The 16,718-nt window shown below is 53.8% G+C and overlaps 1 protein-coding gene across 1 annotated transcript; it reads right to left on the bottom strand.

The window, feature by feature from the left end:
- Window positions 1–5,153: 5,153 nt before the first annotated feature.
- GPR15LG (G protein-coupled receptor 15 ligand) lies at window positions 5,154–13,760 on the bottom strand. The gene is made up of 3 exons (XM_004432486.3): window positions 13,676–13,760; window positions 11,362–11,451; window positions 5,154–6,305 (listed from the first exon to the last, which is right to left on the bottom strand). Exons 1-3 carry the CDS (start codon window positions 13,743–13,745, stop codon window positions 6,220–6,222), a joined length of 246 nt encoding a protein of 81 aa, XP_004432543.1. The 5' UTR covers window positions 13,746–13,760; the 3' UTR covers window positions 5,154–6,219.
- Window positions 13,761–16,718: the final 2,958 nt, after the last annotated feature.

The following is a 16,718-nucleotide window of genomic DNA, read 5'->3' as shown; positions in this document are numbered from 1 at the left end:
CTCACACGTCCCTTCTATCGCCCTAATTTTGTATTTGTAGTTTATGTTCTTTTTCTTAAAGACACCACCCCGCTTCAGTTGTACAGGTTCAGATCTGCTAGGTGCCTAGCCATCCTGGTTTGCCTGGGACGGAGGGGCTTTCCAGGGTTGCAGGACTTTTGATGCTAAAACCAGGAAGGTCTGGGCTGGTCACCCCAGACTGGCACCAGTCCTCAAAGCACCTGAGAACCCAGGAAAACAGCAGCTCCTCGCGGAGGCTCTCACCATGGACCCTCACCTTGACCTTGCAGCAGGGAGGGTCTGGAAGCTACCTGGAGGGCTCAGTTTGTCTTTTTGGGAAGGGAGGCTCACCTGCTGTGAGTCGTGGAGCTTGACCCTCACCCGCAGACCCTCGCAGCCTCGGGCACACCAGTCACCTCGTCTTCCACATGCCTGGCAGACCCTGCAGGGTGAGGAGCTCCCCCTCTCCCGGGGCTTCCTCGCCATGGCACCTGTGGTGAAATACCAACTCAGGTCATCTCTAGGTCAGGTTCCGACAGCTCCTCCTCAGGTAGGTTTACAACAGCTGGTCCAGCTAAGTGGGTGTGTCAGCTGCCAGCCTGGCGGTGCGTGTGTGTTCTAGCTCCACCTACCAAGATGCCAGCCCGGGCTCTGCAACTCTGCCCATGTCTGATCTGAGTGCGCTAACCCATGGTGCCCTGCTGCGAGCACACAGTCACACAGCTGCCACAAACACACAAGAGTTCTAGTCTCATTTGCAACTCATTTATACACACATGCTTGCATACCCATCTACGTGTGAGTCCGCTCACATCTCCTCGTATAAAAACGCACACCCAGCACGTGTGCACACCTGCACCAAGAGAGGCGGGGCAAGGAGCTCTCCAGGCTCCTTCTGGTGCTGAGGAGGCGATGAGCACCAGGGGCCTGCTTTCAGGATCATCTTCCTGATGACCCTGACTCAGGAGGGGCAAAGGGCAGGTCTCCAGGGCTGCTTCTGCCCAGCTGTCTGAGTGAGACCATCCAGCACACTGACCTCTGCCCCGGTACTTGGCCTCCTGAGCTGTTCTGTCCAGTTGCCAAGTTCCAACAAAATAACTGCTCATGCTAGGGAAGTGCTGGTCCAGGGCGGGATGTGGGACTGAGCATGAAGGCACATGGTCAGGGGATGTACCTGGCCTGGAGGTACCCTCTCTGGGCACACTGTGAGGACACAACAGGTGAGGTTCCCTCAGACTGTCCTCTGCAGGTCTGGGCCAGGGTGTACCCACCTGGCAGGAAGTTGGGAGTCCCTCCCCTGTAGTGAGCTCTGGGACTAGTGGCTCAGCTGTGGGCTCAGTGGGCCTGGGGAGCCCTGTACCCCAGCTACTCTGAAATGTGGCCTCCCTTTGCACCCTCGCTGTGTCCAGGCCAGGTGTAGGGTGGCTGCCTCAGTTTCCTCTGTCATGGGGATGGGATCTCTCCCCTATCTGTCTAAGGCCTTGCCTGTCCCCCAACTGAGGGACTCCTCAGGAGTCTGGGGCTGCCACCTGTCCCCAGTACCCATCGAGCTGGTACTAGTACCCACTGGCTCGGACTCCTGGGCTGTAATGCTGGCTCTTGGGCAGAGTGGTGTCCACATGGGTGGGCCAGAGCTCCAGCCCTGACCCTGACTGTTTTCACTCTACAGTCGTCTCCTTTCCTATCTTAGCTTGCCACATTTCTGAGCCCGGGTAGGGGGGACACCAAAGAATGTCTTCTCCTCCAGAAGGCTTGTTTTTCTAGCATACTTTTGCCGCCAAGTAGGACTGGTCCCTACTTGGGACCTCAACCGGGTCCTTAAAAGACGTTAGCGCTGTCATCTGTCTGCTTTGATGTCTGCCCCAGAGTGCAGTGAAGAGACTGTGTTTCATGCATAGGTTCCTTCAGTATCAGCACAGGGCCCATCACACAGTAGGTCCTCAATGGGAAGTTGTTGATTGGCTGAATGAATGACTGAATAAATGAATGAATGAAGAGGCACCTGACAATGTCATAAGTCTTGGTTTCTGGTCCTAGTCAACAACTCACCCTCTGCATGCCTTTGACATGCTCTTTCCCCCTCCAACCATCCATAAATTTATAGACTAGAGTAGCCAAGATGTATAAACTGAAGTGGCAGCTGAGCCAGGCGGGAATGGAAATGGGTGAGATGGCTGTGTGAAAGGCACTAAGGAGTGGTGGCAACTATGGCGCATATATAAGTGTTCACATCCACAGCATATTTAAATGTTGAGTTGAATGAAGCAAAATGATTGCATTTTGATGTGGAAAAGGACCTTTTCAGTTCTGACATCTTGTAATTTGAGACCTCCCACCTTCTGGTTCACACTTCGCAAGTCCTGAGGGGCAGTGCAGTTTGACACATTAAATAGCAGAGGAGCCAAAGACCTTTTCCAGATATGGAGCTGTTGATGGCAAGTCTGCCAGTTGCCTCTGGAGCTGCCTGCATGTCACCAGGCTGCCAGTAAACAGGCAAGGTCCAGCCACGCTTGGGAGACCAGACTAGAGCTCTGGACACACCCATATCCTAGGAGTTTTATGATGTTTTCATGGCAGGAAATATGGCTACGGAGTCATTCAGGGGAGTCACGTGTGGGGTCCCGAGTGAACATTAACCCGCCAGGGCATGGCCTCTGCAGGGTTCCAGAAAGCGGCTCACCCTGGGCGGTTTGTCCAGAGATAAGCCTGGAGATGAATCAGCGGAGTGGTAGGCATCCGGTCTGTGAAGTGCATGTAGTGCCCATCGGGAGGTTCTGTGCAGCTGGGATGAATTCGGTCCAGGAGGACCCCATCTTGAATGGGGGTGAGAGGGGCAAGGCCTGCATCCATGTAGTTTGGTGGAAGCACGGTCTGCGATGCGCCTTTGGCTGCTGTTTCAGAGCCAGGCATTTCTCACCTTCTCCCTGCTCCCCTAACAGCCCTCTGGGGCAGGTGAGGCCTCAGTTCACAGACCAGGACCCTGAGGCTCTGCGAGGCCACCTGACCTCCCTGACGTCACACCACACAGTGGGCACAGAGCCATCGTTTGAACCCTTGTCTGTCTGTGACGCTTGTGCTCCGTCAGCTACACCAGATGTCCCACCCATATAGGGAACGTGGCCCCTTTGGTTGCCGTGGAGATTGCACACTTTCTCTAATGACACCACACTAACCTGCCGACATGTTTATGTTCTTCAAGGGTCAATTAGGGCAACGTAAGAATTCCAGTTTTGTGACTTAAAGTCACTTCCAGATGTTTGGGTTTTCTTTGTATCCTCACAGGGCCCCCAATAGCCTTGAACTGCCTCATTCACCTGACTTTCCCGTAGACTCCATCTACCCTTTGAGGGGAAGTCTTTCCACCAAGTTTAAAGCCCATACTGCAGGTTCTGGAGGTGGCTTCCCACGGGTGAGCGGGGGAGGAAGGTTTTTGGTGATTGGCCAGTCGCCAGCTCTGCGGGCATCTCTTTTCGCTTGGGAATTGGTCTCAGGCTCCCTCACGCCTCAGGGGAAGGACAGGTGGGGCAGGTGCAGGGTCCTCAGCTCCCTTTCGTGCCTCCCACCTTTGGACTGGGCTGCTCTGAGGGGCTGGTGTCCCTGGAAGGCCCCTTTGGGTCACTGCCCATCCAGCCCGAGGCTGGTCTCTCTGTGGCACTATCTCCTGCAGGCCAGTGGCCCAGGGCTTCGGGCACTGCCCTCCTGCCCCTCAGGGACTATGCTCCTCCTTTTCCAGGGGCCAGGCTGTCTCCCTCTTACTTGTGTGCATCAATGACTGGTCTTCCCTGCTGTGCCCCGCAGAGAAGTCAAGGCTTCTGGGGCCTGTGTCCCCTGAGCATAAGGAGGGACCCTGTGCTGCGGCAGAGCACGTGACCTTTGCACTGCTCCTCCCGGTTGACTCTGGAGCATGCGGGTTTAGTTTCGTGTGAGTCTTCTCTTGACCTTTTCGTGGTGTGGGAGTGGTAGAGAGGAGAGGAGGAGGTGAGGGAGGAGGGCCTGGAACAGCCAGCTCTCGCACTGCTGGGAGGGGAGGAGCCCTTGCCGAGGGAGCTTCTGGTGAGAGTCTGACACAGCACAGGAATGCTCGCCGTGGGCTTGTCCCCACAGCCCAGCCAGCTACCGGGTCTACCAGGCCCCTCTGCCGCTGTCTGGAAACCCCTCTGATCTGGCCCCCCGAGCCTCACCCAGGCCCTGCTCATTCCGTCTCCTCCTGATGGCCCTCCCTGTCTGCATTCTCTCCTGCTTACAAGTTGCTCTGGCTCTTCATCGTCCTCAGGACAAAGTCTAATATCTGACTACATCCCAGGGGCTCCCACGGCCCCGGACTGAGTCCTCTGCTTCCCCTCTGTCCCCTGATTTTGCTGTCCAGTTGCTGAATTCTCCTCAAGCATTCGAGTCATCCTGCCTGGCCCTTGCTGCTCCCCTGCTGCACCCCAACACACACACATACACACACGGCCCTTCTCCAGCAGGGACTCCCCGTGACTCAGTTCAGCTGTCGGCTCCTCATCTCTAACCCCCTCTCCTGCACCCGCCCTCTGTCCCTCCTGGAGCTCAGGACTCTGTTACCACCTCTCCTGCGCCTGCCCTCTGTCCCTCCTGGAGCTCAGGACTGTGCAGTGACAAGCCTGTCAGCCTAAGGGCCTGGGTTGTTTGTCTCTGAACCTCAGAACCCAGCACGGTCCGCCCAGTTCCTACCAGGCACGGATGAGGGAGGGAGAGCCCACGAATGAAGCTCCTGAAAGAAGTGAAAGGTCTGGCCTACGACAAGGCAAGGACTTCTGGCTTGTCCTGGGGCCCCTGTCCCCAGTGCCCCATGTGAGGGAATCCTGCCCATCAGCCTCGCACCTGGTGGGCCTGGCATCCCCAGACATGGCGTGGGGATGATGTGGGGTTCTTACCTTGCTGGGGAAATCCGATTAGAAGGGAGCTCTATTGAGAGATAAGCCCCTTAGACCGGGCCACCTGTGCCCTCTGAGCCGCAGCTCTGGCACCCTGCATTCACTGTGGGCATCAACACTCCCCGGCGTGGGGGCAGGGAAGGCAGGGGCTCCCGGATCCAAGCCCCTGCGTGTGCCGGGCCTTCGTGGGCACTGGCCATCCAACTACGTGCGGGAGCCTCGTGTCCGGCCCTGGAGAGGTCCTGCGCTCTCCACTTCGCAGAAAAGGAACTGACTCGCCAGGTCACACAAAATCCTGGGCAGGACGAGATTTGAGTCCTTGTGTGTAGGATGAGACCCTTGCTACTGTCACATTCCTCACTCCCCGCTTCTCACAGCTAGACTGTGCTGGGAGGAAGGGGTGGCCTGCAGGGGGCTCCGGGCATGGGGTTCCTCTAGCAAAACGTTGGGCTCAGGCCCGTCACCAACCTTCTCAAACAAGGATGTGCCACGCATTGTGTGTGTGTGTTTATTTATTGTTTGTCTGTTTGAATGTTCTTTCTAGCAGAATCACATCAGGAAGTCAGGGAGGGTTCCTTCAAGGGCCACCAGATGCCGGATGGTTAGGGGCCAGGTATCTCAGGACGGCTGAGCCTCTGCAGTGCTGGTCGGCCCTCTTGGGTGCCTGTTACCCCGCACCCAGGCAGGCTCGGAAGTCTCTGGATTTGTACCTGCCACAGGTCACAGTGAAATCTTGACTGGAGGGGCCAGGTGGGGACTGAGGCCAGGTGGGCTGAGCCTGGCTCACAACAACTCTGAAGGTTGGTGGTATGATTGGGGCAGGATGTGGAGTTCTGGAACTGTCCCAGGGCCCTCGCTGCCTGAGATGAGTCCTCCAACATCCCAGCTCACTGCCATGAAAGTTGAAAGGGGCGAGTGAAGCCCCTTAGTGCCAGGGCCTTCCCTGGATGTTTTTTCTTACTGGATTTTACACCTCCGAAGCCAACATGAGCCCAGAGGGGCTAAGTTACTTGTCCAAGGCCACACAGCAAGACAGGCATTCCAGAGCTGTGACCTTTGCATCTGTGTTGTGGTTTTCAGAAGATTCTGGTTCACGCTTTTCTAAAAGGCAGCATGAGCACAATCCAACATGGGAGGCAGGAAGTGTCGTGTCTTTAACAGAGGAGCTAATGGTTCATAGGCAGAGGCTTCTATTGGCCGGAGCCTTTGGGATCCTTGCCACCAGCTTTGAGGGGAGCATCCTGGGGGAAGCTGAGGCTTCTGGGTGCCTCACAAACTGGGTATGCAGATCCCAGCTGTCTGGAGCCTTGTGCTGGGGGCACTACACCTGTGGGAGTGCTCCAGGCACCACCCAAACCCGGGTCTGCGCCTTGAACTTGCACTGTCTGCAGATCCTCACGGGGCGTCCTGGGAAGGGGCAATGAGCAGGCACGACAAGACAAGAAAGGCAAGACAAGAGGCAGAGAAGGAGGCAGAGCCAGGGGTGGGGAGAGGGAAACACAATTAAGATTGATTTCCAGACACAAAGGTTTTTTGAAAATCGAAGCAAAAGTCAGATCTTACCCTCCTTCCTGGAGGCCCAGAAGGGGCCTTTCCTGGCAAACGTGACCAACCCAGGCTGTTTCAGTCCCATCAGGGAGAAACCTGATTTATGGGCAGAAGACAGAGAGGAGGCGGCTTCCCTGCTAACCCGGCTCCGGCTCTGACCAGAGCAGAGTCCACCAGAGCTGAGGGGCCTGGAGGCCCGTCTCTGATACCGCGGTGGGAGGCCCGGCCGGCACGCACTCGCAGGCCCTCACATGCCTCAGGCTGGCTCCTCTCACACAGCACGTGTCTCAAAGCTAAAGTTTGCGTCTTTTGACAAACCAGTCCCATTTATGGGAGGAATAATCCACACGATTATTAAGCTATTAAGCTATTCTGCATAGTTTTGTTTTTAATGGCAGAAAAAAAAATTCTGGAAACAATCTGAATATCCTACAGTACAGAAATGGTTAATTGGTAATGGTGCTCATGATGAAGGAAATGTTTAATGGTGATAAAACCCTGCAATTGCAAAGGCTATGTAGCAACACAAATAAAAATGCTTATAATGTAATATTAATTTTAAAAATTAAAAAATAAGGTACAGTAAAAATAAAACTGGGTAAACATGTTTGCATGAAAAAAACGAAGGAAACATAAACGAATAAGAAGGGTTAAGTTATGGTAATGAGAGTATTCTTTTTTCTCCTTCTGTTTCCAGATTATTACCATATGCAAGGTGGTGTGATAGTTAAGAGCAGAGAATCTGAAGCCAGATTATTTGGATTCAAAGCTCAGTTCTACTTACTTACTAGCTGTGTGACCTTCAACAAATTACTTAACCTCTCTGTGATTTGGCTCCTCATCTGTAAAAACAGGGATAGTAATAGTATCTAACTCTTAGGATTATTGTGAGGATTAAATGAATTAGCAGATGTAAGTGCTGCATAGTAATTGCTACATAACCACTAGCTGTACCAAAAACAAATTTATTTATCATAATTCATCCATAGCCTCATGTCTTATGCTAATATTGGAGTGGATTTCTTTCCATTTTTTCTTCCTATTTGAACGTGCTTTCATCTTCCCATAGTGATAATCATAGTAATACACAGTGTAAACTACCCTTTTTTGTTAATATCATGTTGTGAGAATTTCCCACCATTTCTGATGGAAGACCAGGATTTCCTAACCACTGCTTCCCCTCCACCGCTGTCCCCACCCTCAGACCCCAAGACTCTCTTCTCTGGCTCCTACAGTAAATATTGTGGTTGACTGATTGCAAATATGGTCACAATTCTCCACTCCTCCTTTGACATGTGACTTTGCAGCTTCTCCCATCAAGATGTGGGTCTGTTTCCCTGCTCTTTGAAGCATCTGGGCTGGCCTGGTGGCCTGCTTTGGCCACTAGCAGGCGGTGGAGATGAAGGTGGGCCAGTTCTGAGGCCTCCAGAGCCCTTAGGTGCTTCCATTCACCTAGCAGAGCCCTGCAGCCCCAGGGGAACATGTCTGGGCTAGCCTGTTGGAGGATGAGAGACCATGTGGAAGAGTCCAGCTGCCAACTGAGGCCACCCTAGGCGTACAGACCACTGACCCCCAAACGTGAGAGAGCCCTGCCAAGGTCAGCAGAACTGCCTCTCTACCTTGGGAGGAATGAATGAGCCCAGCCGAGACGAGAAGAACTGCCCGGCTGACCTGCAGCCTCGTGAAAAATAATAAAGACTTGTTGTTTGGGGCCACCAAAGTTGGGACTGCTTTGTTACGCAGCTATGGCTAACAGATATAATCACAAAGAGCAAGACCACTGATCTGAGCCCCTCTGATTGGTCCACTGGGCAGGATGGGCTGGGCACCCTCTTTACCTCCTCCCTTCCAGGGTCCACTGTATTGGACCTTGTGTCCTGCCTGGGTCCACCCTGGTACCACCCAAAGTTGCCAGACCCTTGAGTCATCACACTCGTGGTCCTCAGTGGGTGACATTTGTCCCTTCAGGCTGGGCCCCTCCCTGAAGATAAGGATAGCCCCATGGTGGGGAGGAATCGGTGCCCTTCCACCACCTGTCTCTCACTGTGGGTCAGGTCATTCTGCTGGACTTCAAGGGTGGCACAGAGCTCTCGGGCCCTGGCCGTCTGTGCATGGGCAGGCCCACTCTCAGGCTCCAGGGGCCTTCCCACAAGACCTCCCCAGTCTTCCCTACGAGCTTCCTCTCTGACCGTCTCAGGACATATGGAAGGAAGGCAGTGTGACAGAGGCCTCAGGGTCACAGACCTTCCCAGCTGGTGGGGCCTAAACAGCTCTCAGTCTGACCCCAGCCTAAGCCTGAGCCCCTCAAGTGCTAACAGAGTCAATGATTTCATCATTCTTTTTTTTAAAAAATTGCTGCTATGACGATGCTGCTATACAGATTGCTACAAACTTTTCAAATGCTTTAGAGAAAGCCTATTTTAGTAAATTGGTAAATGTGGTAAATTCAGCAAATTGGCCACTCAGCATGTTGATTTTGACGATGGTTTTGTCGAATTGACCCAGAGTCCTTTGCCTGCCACTTCCTGTCCCCCCTGGGCCCAGCACAGCCCTTAACATAAAGAGATGCTCAGGAAAGACACTGCAATACTGGCGTGTGTGGGTCACAGCCAGTGCTGTCAGCTCAGGGACATCCTCGAGGAAGACCTAGGTTCTTTTCTCTCTCGACACACAGGTGCAGTCTGATACGTCAGTGAGCCGGAGCACAGAGGCCACACTCCCAGACCCGGCACGCCCAGCAGCCCTGCTGTAGATGACACAGAGCTGAGGGAGGCCCAGGGTCAGCCCTGAAGGCAGCCGGGGAGCCACGCAGCCTGGGCAAGACTGCACGGGCTTGTTTCCAGTCTGGAAAGCGCTGGCCTCCTGCGCCAGCTGCCCCGGCGGGGCTCAGATTTCCTCCACGGCAACAGCAGGGCATGCTCCCGGGGTACTCGGTGCCAGGCTAATGGTCACGTGTCACAAACCCCCTGACCCCTCACCACAGCCTGGCCAGGTCGATTCTGTTATCATACCCTTTCACAGATGGGGAGACCGAGGCTCCAGGGCACACAGCCAGCAGGGGCGGAGCTGAGATGCCAGCCCGGATGGTGCGTTCCCCACTTCCGGGGAGCCCGGGTCTCCCTCGGGCACGCGCACGTCTCCGTACACGTGCTGCGGAAACCTGCTCTCTGCCCAGGAGGCAGTGTGTTGTAGTGGAAAGAGGTGGAGAGATCCAGGTTCCTGGCTCTGCCTCAGAGTCTTTCTGAGCCTCAGTTTCCCAATCTGTAAAATGGTGACAGTGTTTCTCTAGGGTGGTTCCAAGGGTTTAGATGAAATCGCATGATAAGGACACAATAGAAATGTTTGTTTTGCTTTTCTTGGTCTAAGTTGTTTGCAAATTTCTGCAACAGAATTTTAAAAATATATGCACTAAAAGAATTCCAGACAACATGGGAGCCATGCATCCAGATTATTCTAAAGTGTGTGACTAACACAACGGCTGCCCTTGTACTGTGCACAGGAGTTAATCTGGCCGTGTTTCCCGTCACCGGTGTGTGCACGTGTGTGTGTCTGTGTGTGCACGTGTGTGTGTGCACACTCTTAGCTTCTCTTTTCTTCACTGCCTCTGAGCAAGTCCATCGGGGGAGCGGTGTGGGGTGGGAGGAGGGCTGCGGGACACCTGCTCTTCTGTGGAGGACTTCGCCTCTGTCTTCCCCAGGTTTTCACCTTATTTATTTCCCGGAAACTCTCCTCCTCCACCAGGTTGGGGCCCAGGGTGGGCAGAGTCACAGGCAGCCAGTCAGGGCCCTTGCCCTCCACCTTGCCCGGCAGGCGGGTGCCTCACACCCGGCTCAGCGTGTGAGAACTGGTTATTTTTACCGGCCCCAGCGGGACGTGATGCCACTGTGGAAGGAAGCTTCTCCGGAGAAGCGGCCTGACGCTGAGCCACGCAGGCTCCCCCCTCCGTCTCCTTCACACCCAGGCCCCCCTTGGTGCACAGCACTTCTGGAGGCTGGGAGGGGTGTGCAGGCTCCGACTCTGGTCACAGGCTCTCTGGGCCACAGCCCCCAAGGAACCAGCAGAGAGGGGGCCTTAGGCTGCAGAGAGTGGGGAGCAGGAGCCCTGGGTTTGCGGCAGGCCCGGCTGGCTCCAGGCTCTGCAGCTTTCCCAGGGGTGCTCTGCCTGCCCCAGGCTCTAGGACCCTCCTACCAAACGCCAGCAGAGGTCCAGCAGTCCTAACCTCGCACCCCAGGCCAGGCAACTCCGGTGCGTCAGCCTGCCCCTGGCCTGGTGCCCCAGTGCTGGCCGCGGGGTGCCGCCAGCCCCCCTGGGGCCCGTCTCCTTCACCGCCCAGTGCCCCAGGCCGTGCTCTTCCAGGCCTCACCCCGGCATGGAGCTCGGCTCTGCGCCTCCCGCCTGGCGCCTGGGACTCGGGCTGCCCGCCCTCGGGGCTCCTTGGACCCATGTGCGCCGTGCACCCGCCGGTCACCCCACCTCGCGTGCCGGCCCCGCCCTGAGCCCCTCACCCCAGCCCTCTGTCCCCGGGCCCCCTCGGCGTCGCCCGGGCCTCCGCGGCCCGCACAGCCGCGCTCTCCGCTCCTCGGGCGGCTCGGCGCCTGCCCCCAGGTCTCCTAGACGCGCCCCTCCTGATGCTTCCCGCCGGGAGGGGCCTCCCCAAACCGTTTCTAGCTGCAGCCTGTTCTGTCCCTTGACAGAAAGTATTCAGTTCAAATGGTTAATTTGGGAGGGGCCGATTTCCCTGCTGGACTGAGGCTCCGTGGGGTCGAGATCCCACCTGCCTGCGGCCCCCGCACCCCGGCGCCGGATGCCAGGCACGGCGGGGGGGGGGTCGGGGGGCGGTGCTGGTCCGCGTCTACACCTGCGCCGCGGCCTCCCCGGAGCCTCTCCTCACCGTCCGGGCAGGGCGCGGGCTCACCTTTCTGGTTCGTCAGGACAGCGGTCCGAGCTCCGGGACAGCAGGGCCGGCCTTTCGCGGGCCGGGCGGGATGCCTGGGGTGCCTTCTCCCTGAGGGTGGACACGGAGGGCAGAGACCTCCCTCAGCACGCTTGCGGACACCGTGGGGTGGGTCTGGGCAGGAATGACTGGAGTGGGCTTCAGCTCCCAAGGCCAGGGGTCAGGAGCATTTATTCAAGGAAACCCAGGACGGGCTGGGCTATGGGGGGGCCCAGGAAAGGGCGGGCCTTGGGGGAATTATTGTTCACAAATAACAAAGCCAGGGCCGGCCCGTGGCTTAGCGGTGAAGTGCTCGTGCTCCGCTGTTGGCCGCCCGGGTTCGGATCCCGGGCCCGCACAGAGGCGCCGCGAGTCTGGCCATGCTGAGGCCACGTCCCACATACAGCAACTAGAAGGATGTGCAACTATGACATACAACTATTTACTGGGGCTTTGGGGGAAAAATAAATAAATAAAATTATAAAAAAAGAAAAAAAAAAAAAAACAAATAACAAAGCCGGTGTAGCGAGATTCCCTCCATAATATGTCTTCCTCATGTTCCCGCCGAGAAACGGTTCAGTACCGTCACTCGGACGTGTCTGTGCCTTTTGACACAGTCCTTCTCCCCTTGGCAATCTAGCCTAAGAAAATAATCCTAAATATGGAAAAGGTTTTATGTACACATGTGCTTTTCACCACATACTTAAAATTGTGCAAAGTTGTGAACAATCTAAATGTCTAAGCATGTCAGTTCATCATAGCATATTCACTCTTTGGCAAGTTATACCTAAAAATGTTAGTTAATAACACCACTTTGGAGAGCATGCTCAAGATACTCCTAAGTGAAACTTTATGGGGAAAGGTCTTCACTAAATTGTCATTAAAGTAACACTGGTGACCTCTAACACGTCCACAAATAAAGGTCTGATAAATCCTGGTAAGTCCGCTATGGACGGTGTTTATGAGGAATTCTAATCACTGCATTTCACATTATATATGCAGCAACTATAGAAATTGCAGAAACTATAGAAAACGAATACTTCCTACTGCTCAGAGATCATTGCTGTTGACAGTCTGGTGTAAATGCTTTCAGAATAATCTCAGTCGTAAGTATTTTTGGTGATTATAATAATATAGTGATAAATAATAGAGACACAACATTGAACATACAGAGATTTATCAATTACAAAAACGCTAGCATGGGCCGCCCCGTGGCTTAGCGGTTAAGTGTGCACTCCGCTACTGGCGGCCCGGGGTTGGAACCACGGGCGCACACTGACGCACTGCTTGTCCGGCCATGCTGAGGTGGCGTCCCACATACAGCAACTAAAAGGATGTGCAACTATGACATACAACTATCTACTGGGGCTTTGGGGAAACAAAAAGGAGGAAGATTGGCAATAGATGTTAGCTCAGAGCCAGTCTTCCTCAGCAAAAAAAAAGAGGAGGATTATCATGGATGTTAGCTCAGGGCTGACCTTCCTCACACACACACACACAAAAATAAATAAATAAATAAATAAACACACTAGCATTCAAAACTCAAAAGAAATAAACAAAATGTTGAACATGGCTATTCTTGAGTCATGAAATTATGGGTGTTTTTCACTCCTGTATTTCTATACTCTCAACTCCAATAAATGTTAAAATAACCATAACCCCCAAAACAAAAAATAGAAGTAGGCAGTTTCTAGAGGGTTTGGCAAGAGAAAAAGCTCAAAATACTCAGCTATCTGAACCAAGGAAGGCAGGAGAACTAAATATTCACATCCACAGAGGTGCAAGGACCATCCCCCCACTTCTAAAGACACGCAAACACGCCCCCAGCACACACCCTCTCATCCCATCTGCCACAGGTATTTACTGTGCGTGAGATTTGGGATGTTCACACTCAGAGGGTTTACTAACTAATGTATTTATTTAGTCAACACAAATTTACTGCATGACATAGGTACCACAGCTCGGCTCCAGAACTTCTAGCCGGATGGGACTAGGCGTATGAAGCAATCCAGCTGGGAGGTTGTGTGTTTGCAGGGTAAGCACACCGCTTGTCTGTAGCTCGTGTGCTCGTTTTGTGGATTGGCGGCTGTGGCTGGGGATCGTGGGGTCTAAAGCTCCCAGGCCACCCTTAGTGCTGCCACTGTGCATAGAGGTGCCTCACAGAGTTGACAGTGAGAGCCTGTCTTTCCAGGCCCAGGACTGCCTGAGGGGGGCCTGCCCCCAACATTTCCTGATTCCGACCTTCCCAGACACTGAAATCCCTGCTCAGGCACCAGCACCCTGGGGACGGCCGTACCTTCTGCGGAGAAGATGGAGAAGCAGAGAAGCAAGATGCAGAGCAGGCTGGAGAGGATGAGAAACCTCATGGTGGGGTGGCTGAATCTCACGTCCTGGGGAGGCAGCTGTGCCACAGAATTCCTCCCTCAGGGCCACCTTGGACATTTATAGAGTGACAGGGAGAGGTATTTCCTGATGGGCAGGGCACCAGCAGCCTTGGAAATTTCATGAAGGGTAGAGTCAGCCCCTCCCAAGAGGGAAAAACCAGCTTTTCAAGAAGTTGAGTGCATTTAGTGAGCTGTAACACACGGAGCTGTAAATGCCCAGCCCAAGAGCTCGCAGCGCTGGCCTCAGTGGTCAGAGCAGGAAACTCCTGCCAGGGAAGAGCCACTGCCCAGGGTTGAACGTTAACTTTTAGAGTCAGTAATAATTCCATCAAATACAGATCTTCCTGCTCATTCCTTAGATGTGGCAGGAGAAGGACCATAAAACCCTTTGCAAAGCCTCAGGGAAGAGTCCAGAGTAATTGGTGAAATGTAGGGAGCAGACGGCTAGATTCAGACGCCCTGGGTTTCAGTCCTTGCTCTGCCACATCTCAGCAGTGTGACCTTGAACTTGTCATTGAATGTCTGCCTCCCATCTGTGAAATGCGCACAGCGCTGCCTCTCTCTCCAGCCGGAAAGAGCACGTATGTGAGAAGCCATTTGCAGCGGGGAGGGACACTGGTACAGCTATAAGGGAGCTGGGGCTGCAGCTGGACCCTGATGGGTGTTTAAGATGAAACGAAAGGGCACTTCAGGTACAGGATCGGCCTGAGCAAAGGCGTGGAGGAGGGGAACATCCTACGAGGGCAGGCACGGGGAAGAGTCCGCCAATGGGTGCAGGAGGCCCAGTTGTTACCTATTTGCTGGACACATCCCGTGCGCTTGGCCCAGGGGACACGGAAGATGCTGTGCCTGGCCTCAGGACGATCTGTTGGTGGAGGCAGTCGTGCAGATACACAGAATTTGCGTTTGCCCTGTGATATCATGTCCATCTGCCCTTGCCTTAATAAGTCTGCCCTTCTCACCAAGGAGCTGGCTCTGGTTTCCAGCCTCAAGGGGCTCATGGGAAGATGCTAGTATCTGGTTCAATTCCCCAGGGTCTCACTGGTTCCCAGCAGCCAGTTGAAATGTTCCCTGCTGCCCAAGACTGGTCAACGGGGCACTTCGCTGGCCCTCCTCCCATGCTAGGCATTAGAGACAATTTAGACCACATGCTCACACAGCTCAGTGAGCAAAGCAGAGGCCAGTGGATATTTCCACAGTCAGCCTGTATGCTTTTGTGCATTTACAAAAACGTTAAACCCAGATCACACAAAGAAACTTGTTGGGGCCACTGAGCTGAAGGACCGACCGTACGTCATCCTATGAGAGTCACCCACCCAGCCCCAGCCGGATTCCCTCTCCAAGCTGTGTTCTCAACCCTGATGGCTGTGCTGAGCGGGCAGTGGCCACGGCAGAGGGCATGGGCAGAGAGACCCAGGGGTCTACCCTGGACAACTCCAGAGCTGGTGCCAGGAGAGATTTGGGGGCAGCCAGTGTTGGAAGGAGGGTCAGGAAGAGGGCGGGTCTTGTCTCGGGGCTGCATTTGCCAGCCAGCACACTATTCTTACTTAGAGTGCGTGTTACAGGTCCATAACCTCAGCGAAGTTTCCTAAAGATACGACCTGAGATTAGGATTACATCCATGGACCACGTCAAGGACTATCACCACGGTTTTATTTATTTTTATCCGGGGTCATTTGGGGTGCCACCACTGAGTTCTCTGGGCAACAGCATACCTCTGGCTGCTACTCACCCAGTACCTGTCGTAACAGGTACTCTGCATTGGCATGGTCCTTTTTGCTTTCGGCAGACCATCATCGGAGGGGAAAAGAACCACCTACCTGGTAGGGGGAGCAGGGATTAGGTGAAATCTTCAAGCTGAACTTGAACTGCTCAGCAATGGGGCAGAAATCAGGAGAGACTCTCAGGCGAGTGAGGAAAGAGATTCCCCTGGATCCACTGTTCGACAAAGCCAGGACTCGGGTGACTTCCCCAGGACACTCAGCCACTCCGTCAGGGGGCCAGAAAGAGGTGTTAGGATCTCAGCCTAGCTTTTTGCTCACCACAGAACAGAGCTGTGAGGACACCGCACAGCCCCAAGCAGGGAGGACTGGCTGTCTCAGGGCTCTGTTCCCCACGCGCACACACGACTCACAGATTTGCAGGTGTTCCTCGGGCCAGATGTTTAATGGAAGAATAGATTCCGATGTCAGAACTCCACCTGCTTTTTATTTTTTATTTTTTTTATAATTTGTATTTATTTATTTTTTCCCCCAAAGCCCCAGTAGATAGTTGTATATCATAGCTGCACATCCTTCTAGTTGCTGTATGTGGGACGTGGCCTCAGCATGGCCGGAGAAGCGGCGCTTCGGTGTGCGCCCGGGATCCGAACCCAGGCCACCAGCAGCGGAGCGTGCGCACTTAACCGCTAAGCCACGGGGCCGGCCCTCCAACTGCCTTTTAAATGCTTATAAAAAAATCCTGAAGCAATCTATGCTGCATTAATGTAACGAACACAGCTTATAAAATATAAGTTCCACCCCAAACCCTACTCTCCAGAGACAACCACTGTTCAGATTTTCACCTGCTTTTTAACATTTCAAAGAGAGCTGTCAACGTCTTACTTTAAAAAAGGAAGAAACACCTCTGGATCTTTAGAAAATTTGAAGTCTCATGTTGAGCTGAGCTGAGGGAGGTGAAAATGAGAAGCATTTTAACAGGAACACCTGTTAGTTTTAAGCATATGCAGTTTGGGTACAAAAATAATCAAATTTGAGGCTTTGAATAATTTCCAATGACGATTTTGAACCCTTGGCAGCCTTCCTGAGAAAAAAGTCTCCAGAGACACACCTAACACTCAGGGGAATTTACAAGGAAGAAACGCTTTTCAAATCAAATTTATGATTTCTAGTCAATTGGGAAAGTGCCTGAAGCGTCCCCACCCTCTGTGGTTAGAGCATGTTTGGCCTGCATCCC

This window comes from Ceratotherium simum, chromosome 6 (genome assembly GCF_057802395.1).
Source record: "Ceratotherium simum simum isolate JZ-2026a chromosome 6, ASM5780239v1, whole genome shotgun sequence".
Classification (NCBI taxonomy): Eukaryota; Metazoa; Chordata; class Mammalia; order Perissodactyla; family Rhinocerotidae; genus Ceratotherium; species Ceratotherium simum.
This window is presented reverse-complemented; position numbering and strand designations above follow the sequence as displayed.

Excerpts from the sequence above, each read along its gene's own strand:
- GPR15LG (XM_004432486.3), bottom strand. The coding sequence starts at position 13,745 with ATGAGGTTTCTCATCCTCTCCAGCCTGCTCTGCATCTTGCTTCTCTGC. Across the intron at positions 11,452-13,675 it reads CTCCATCTTCTCCGCAGAAG|GGAGAAGGCACCCCAGGCAT; the intron begins GTACGGCCGTCC and ends GTCCACCCTCAG. Across the intron at positions 6,306-11,361 it reads TGTCCTGACGAACCAGAAAG|GACGCCCCGTGAGGATCTGC; the intron begins GTGAGCCCGCGC and ends GCCCCTTCCCAG.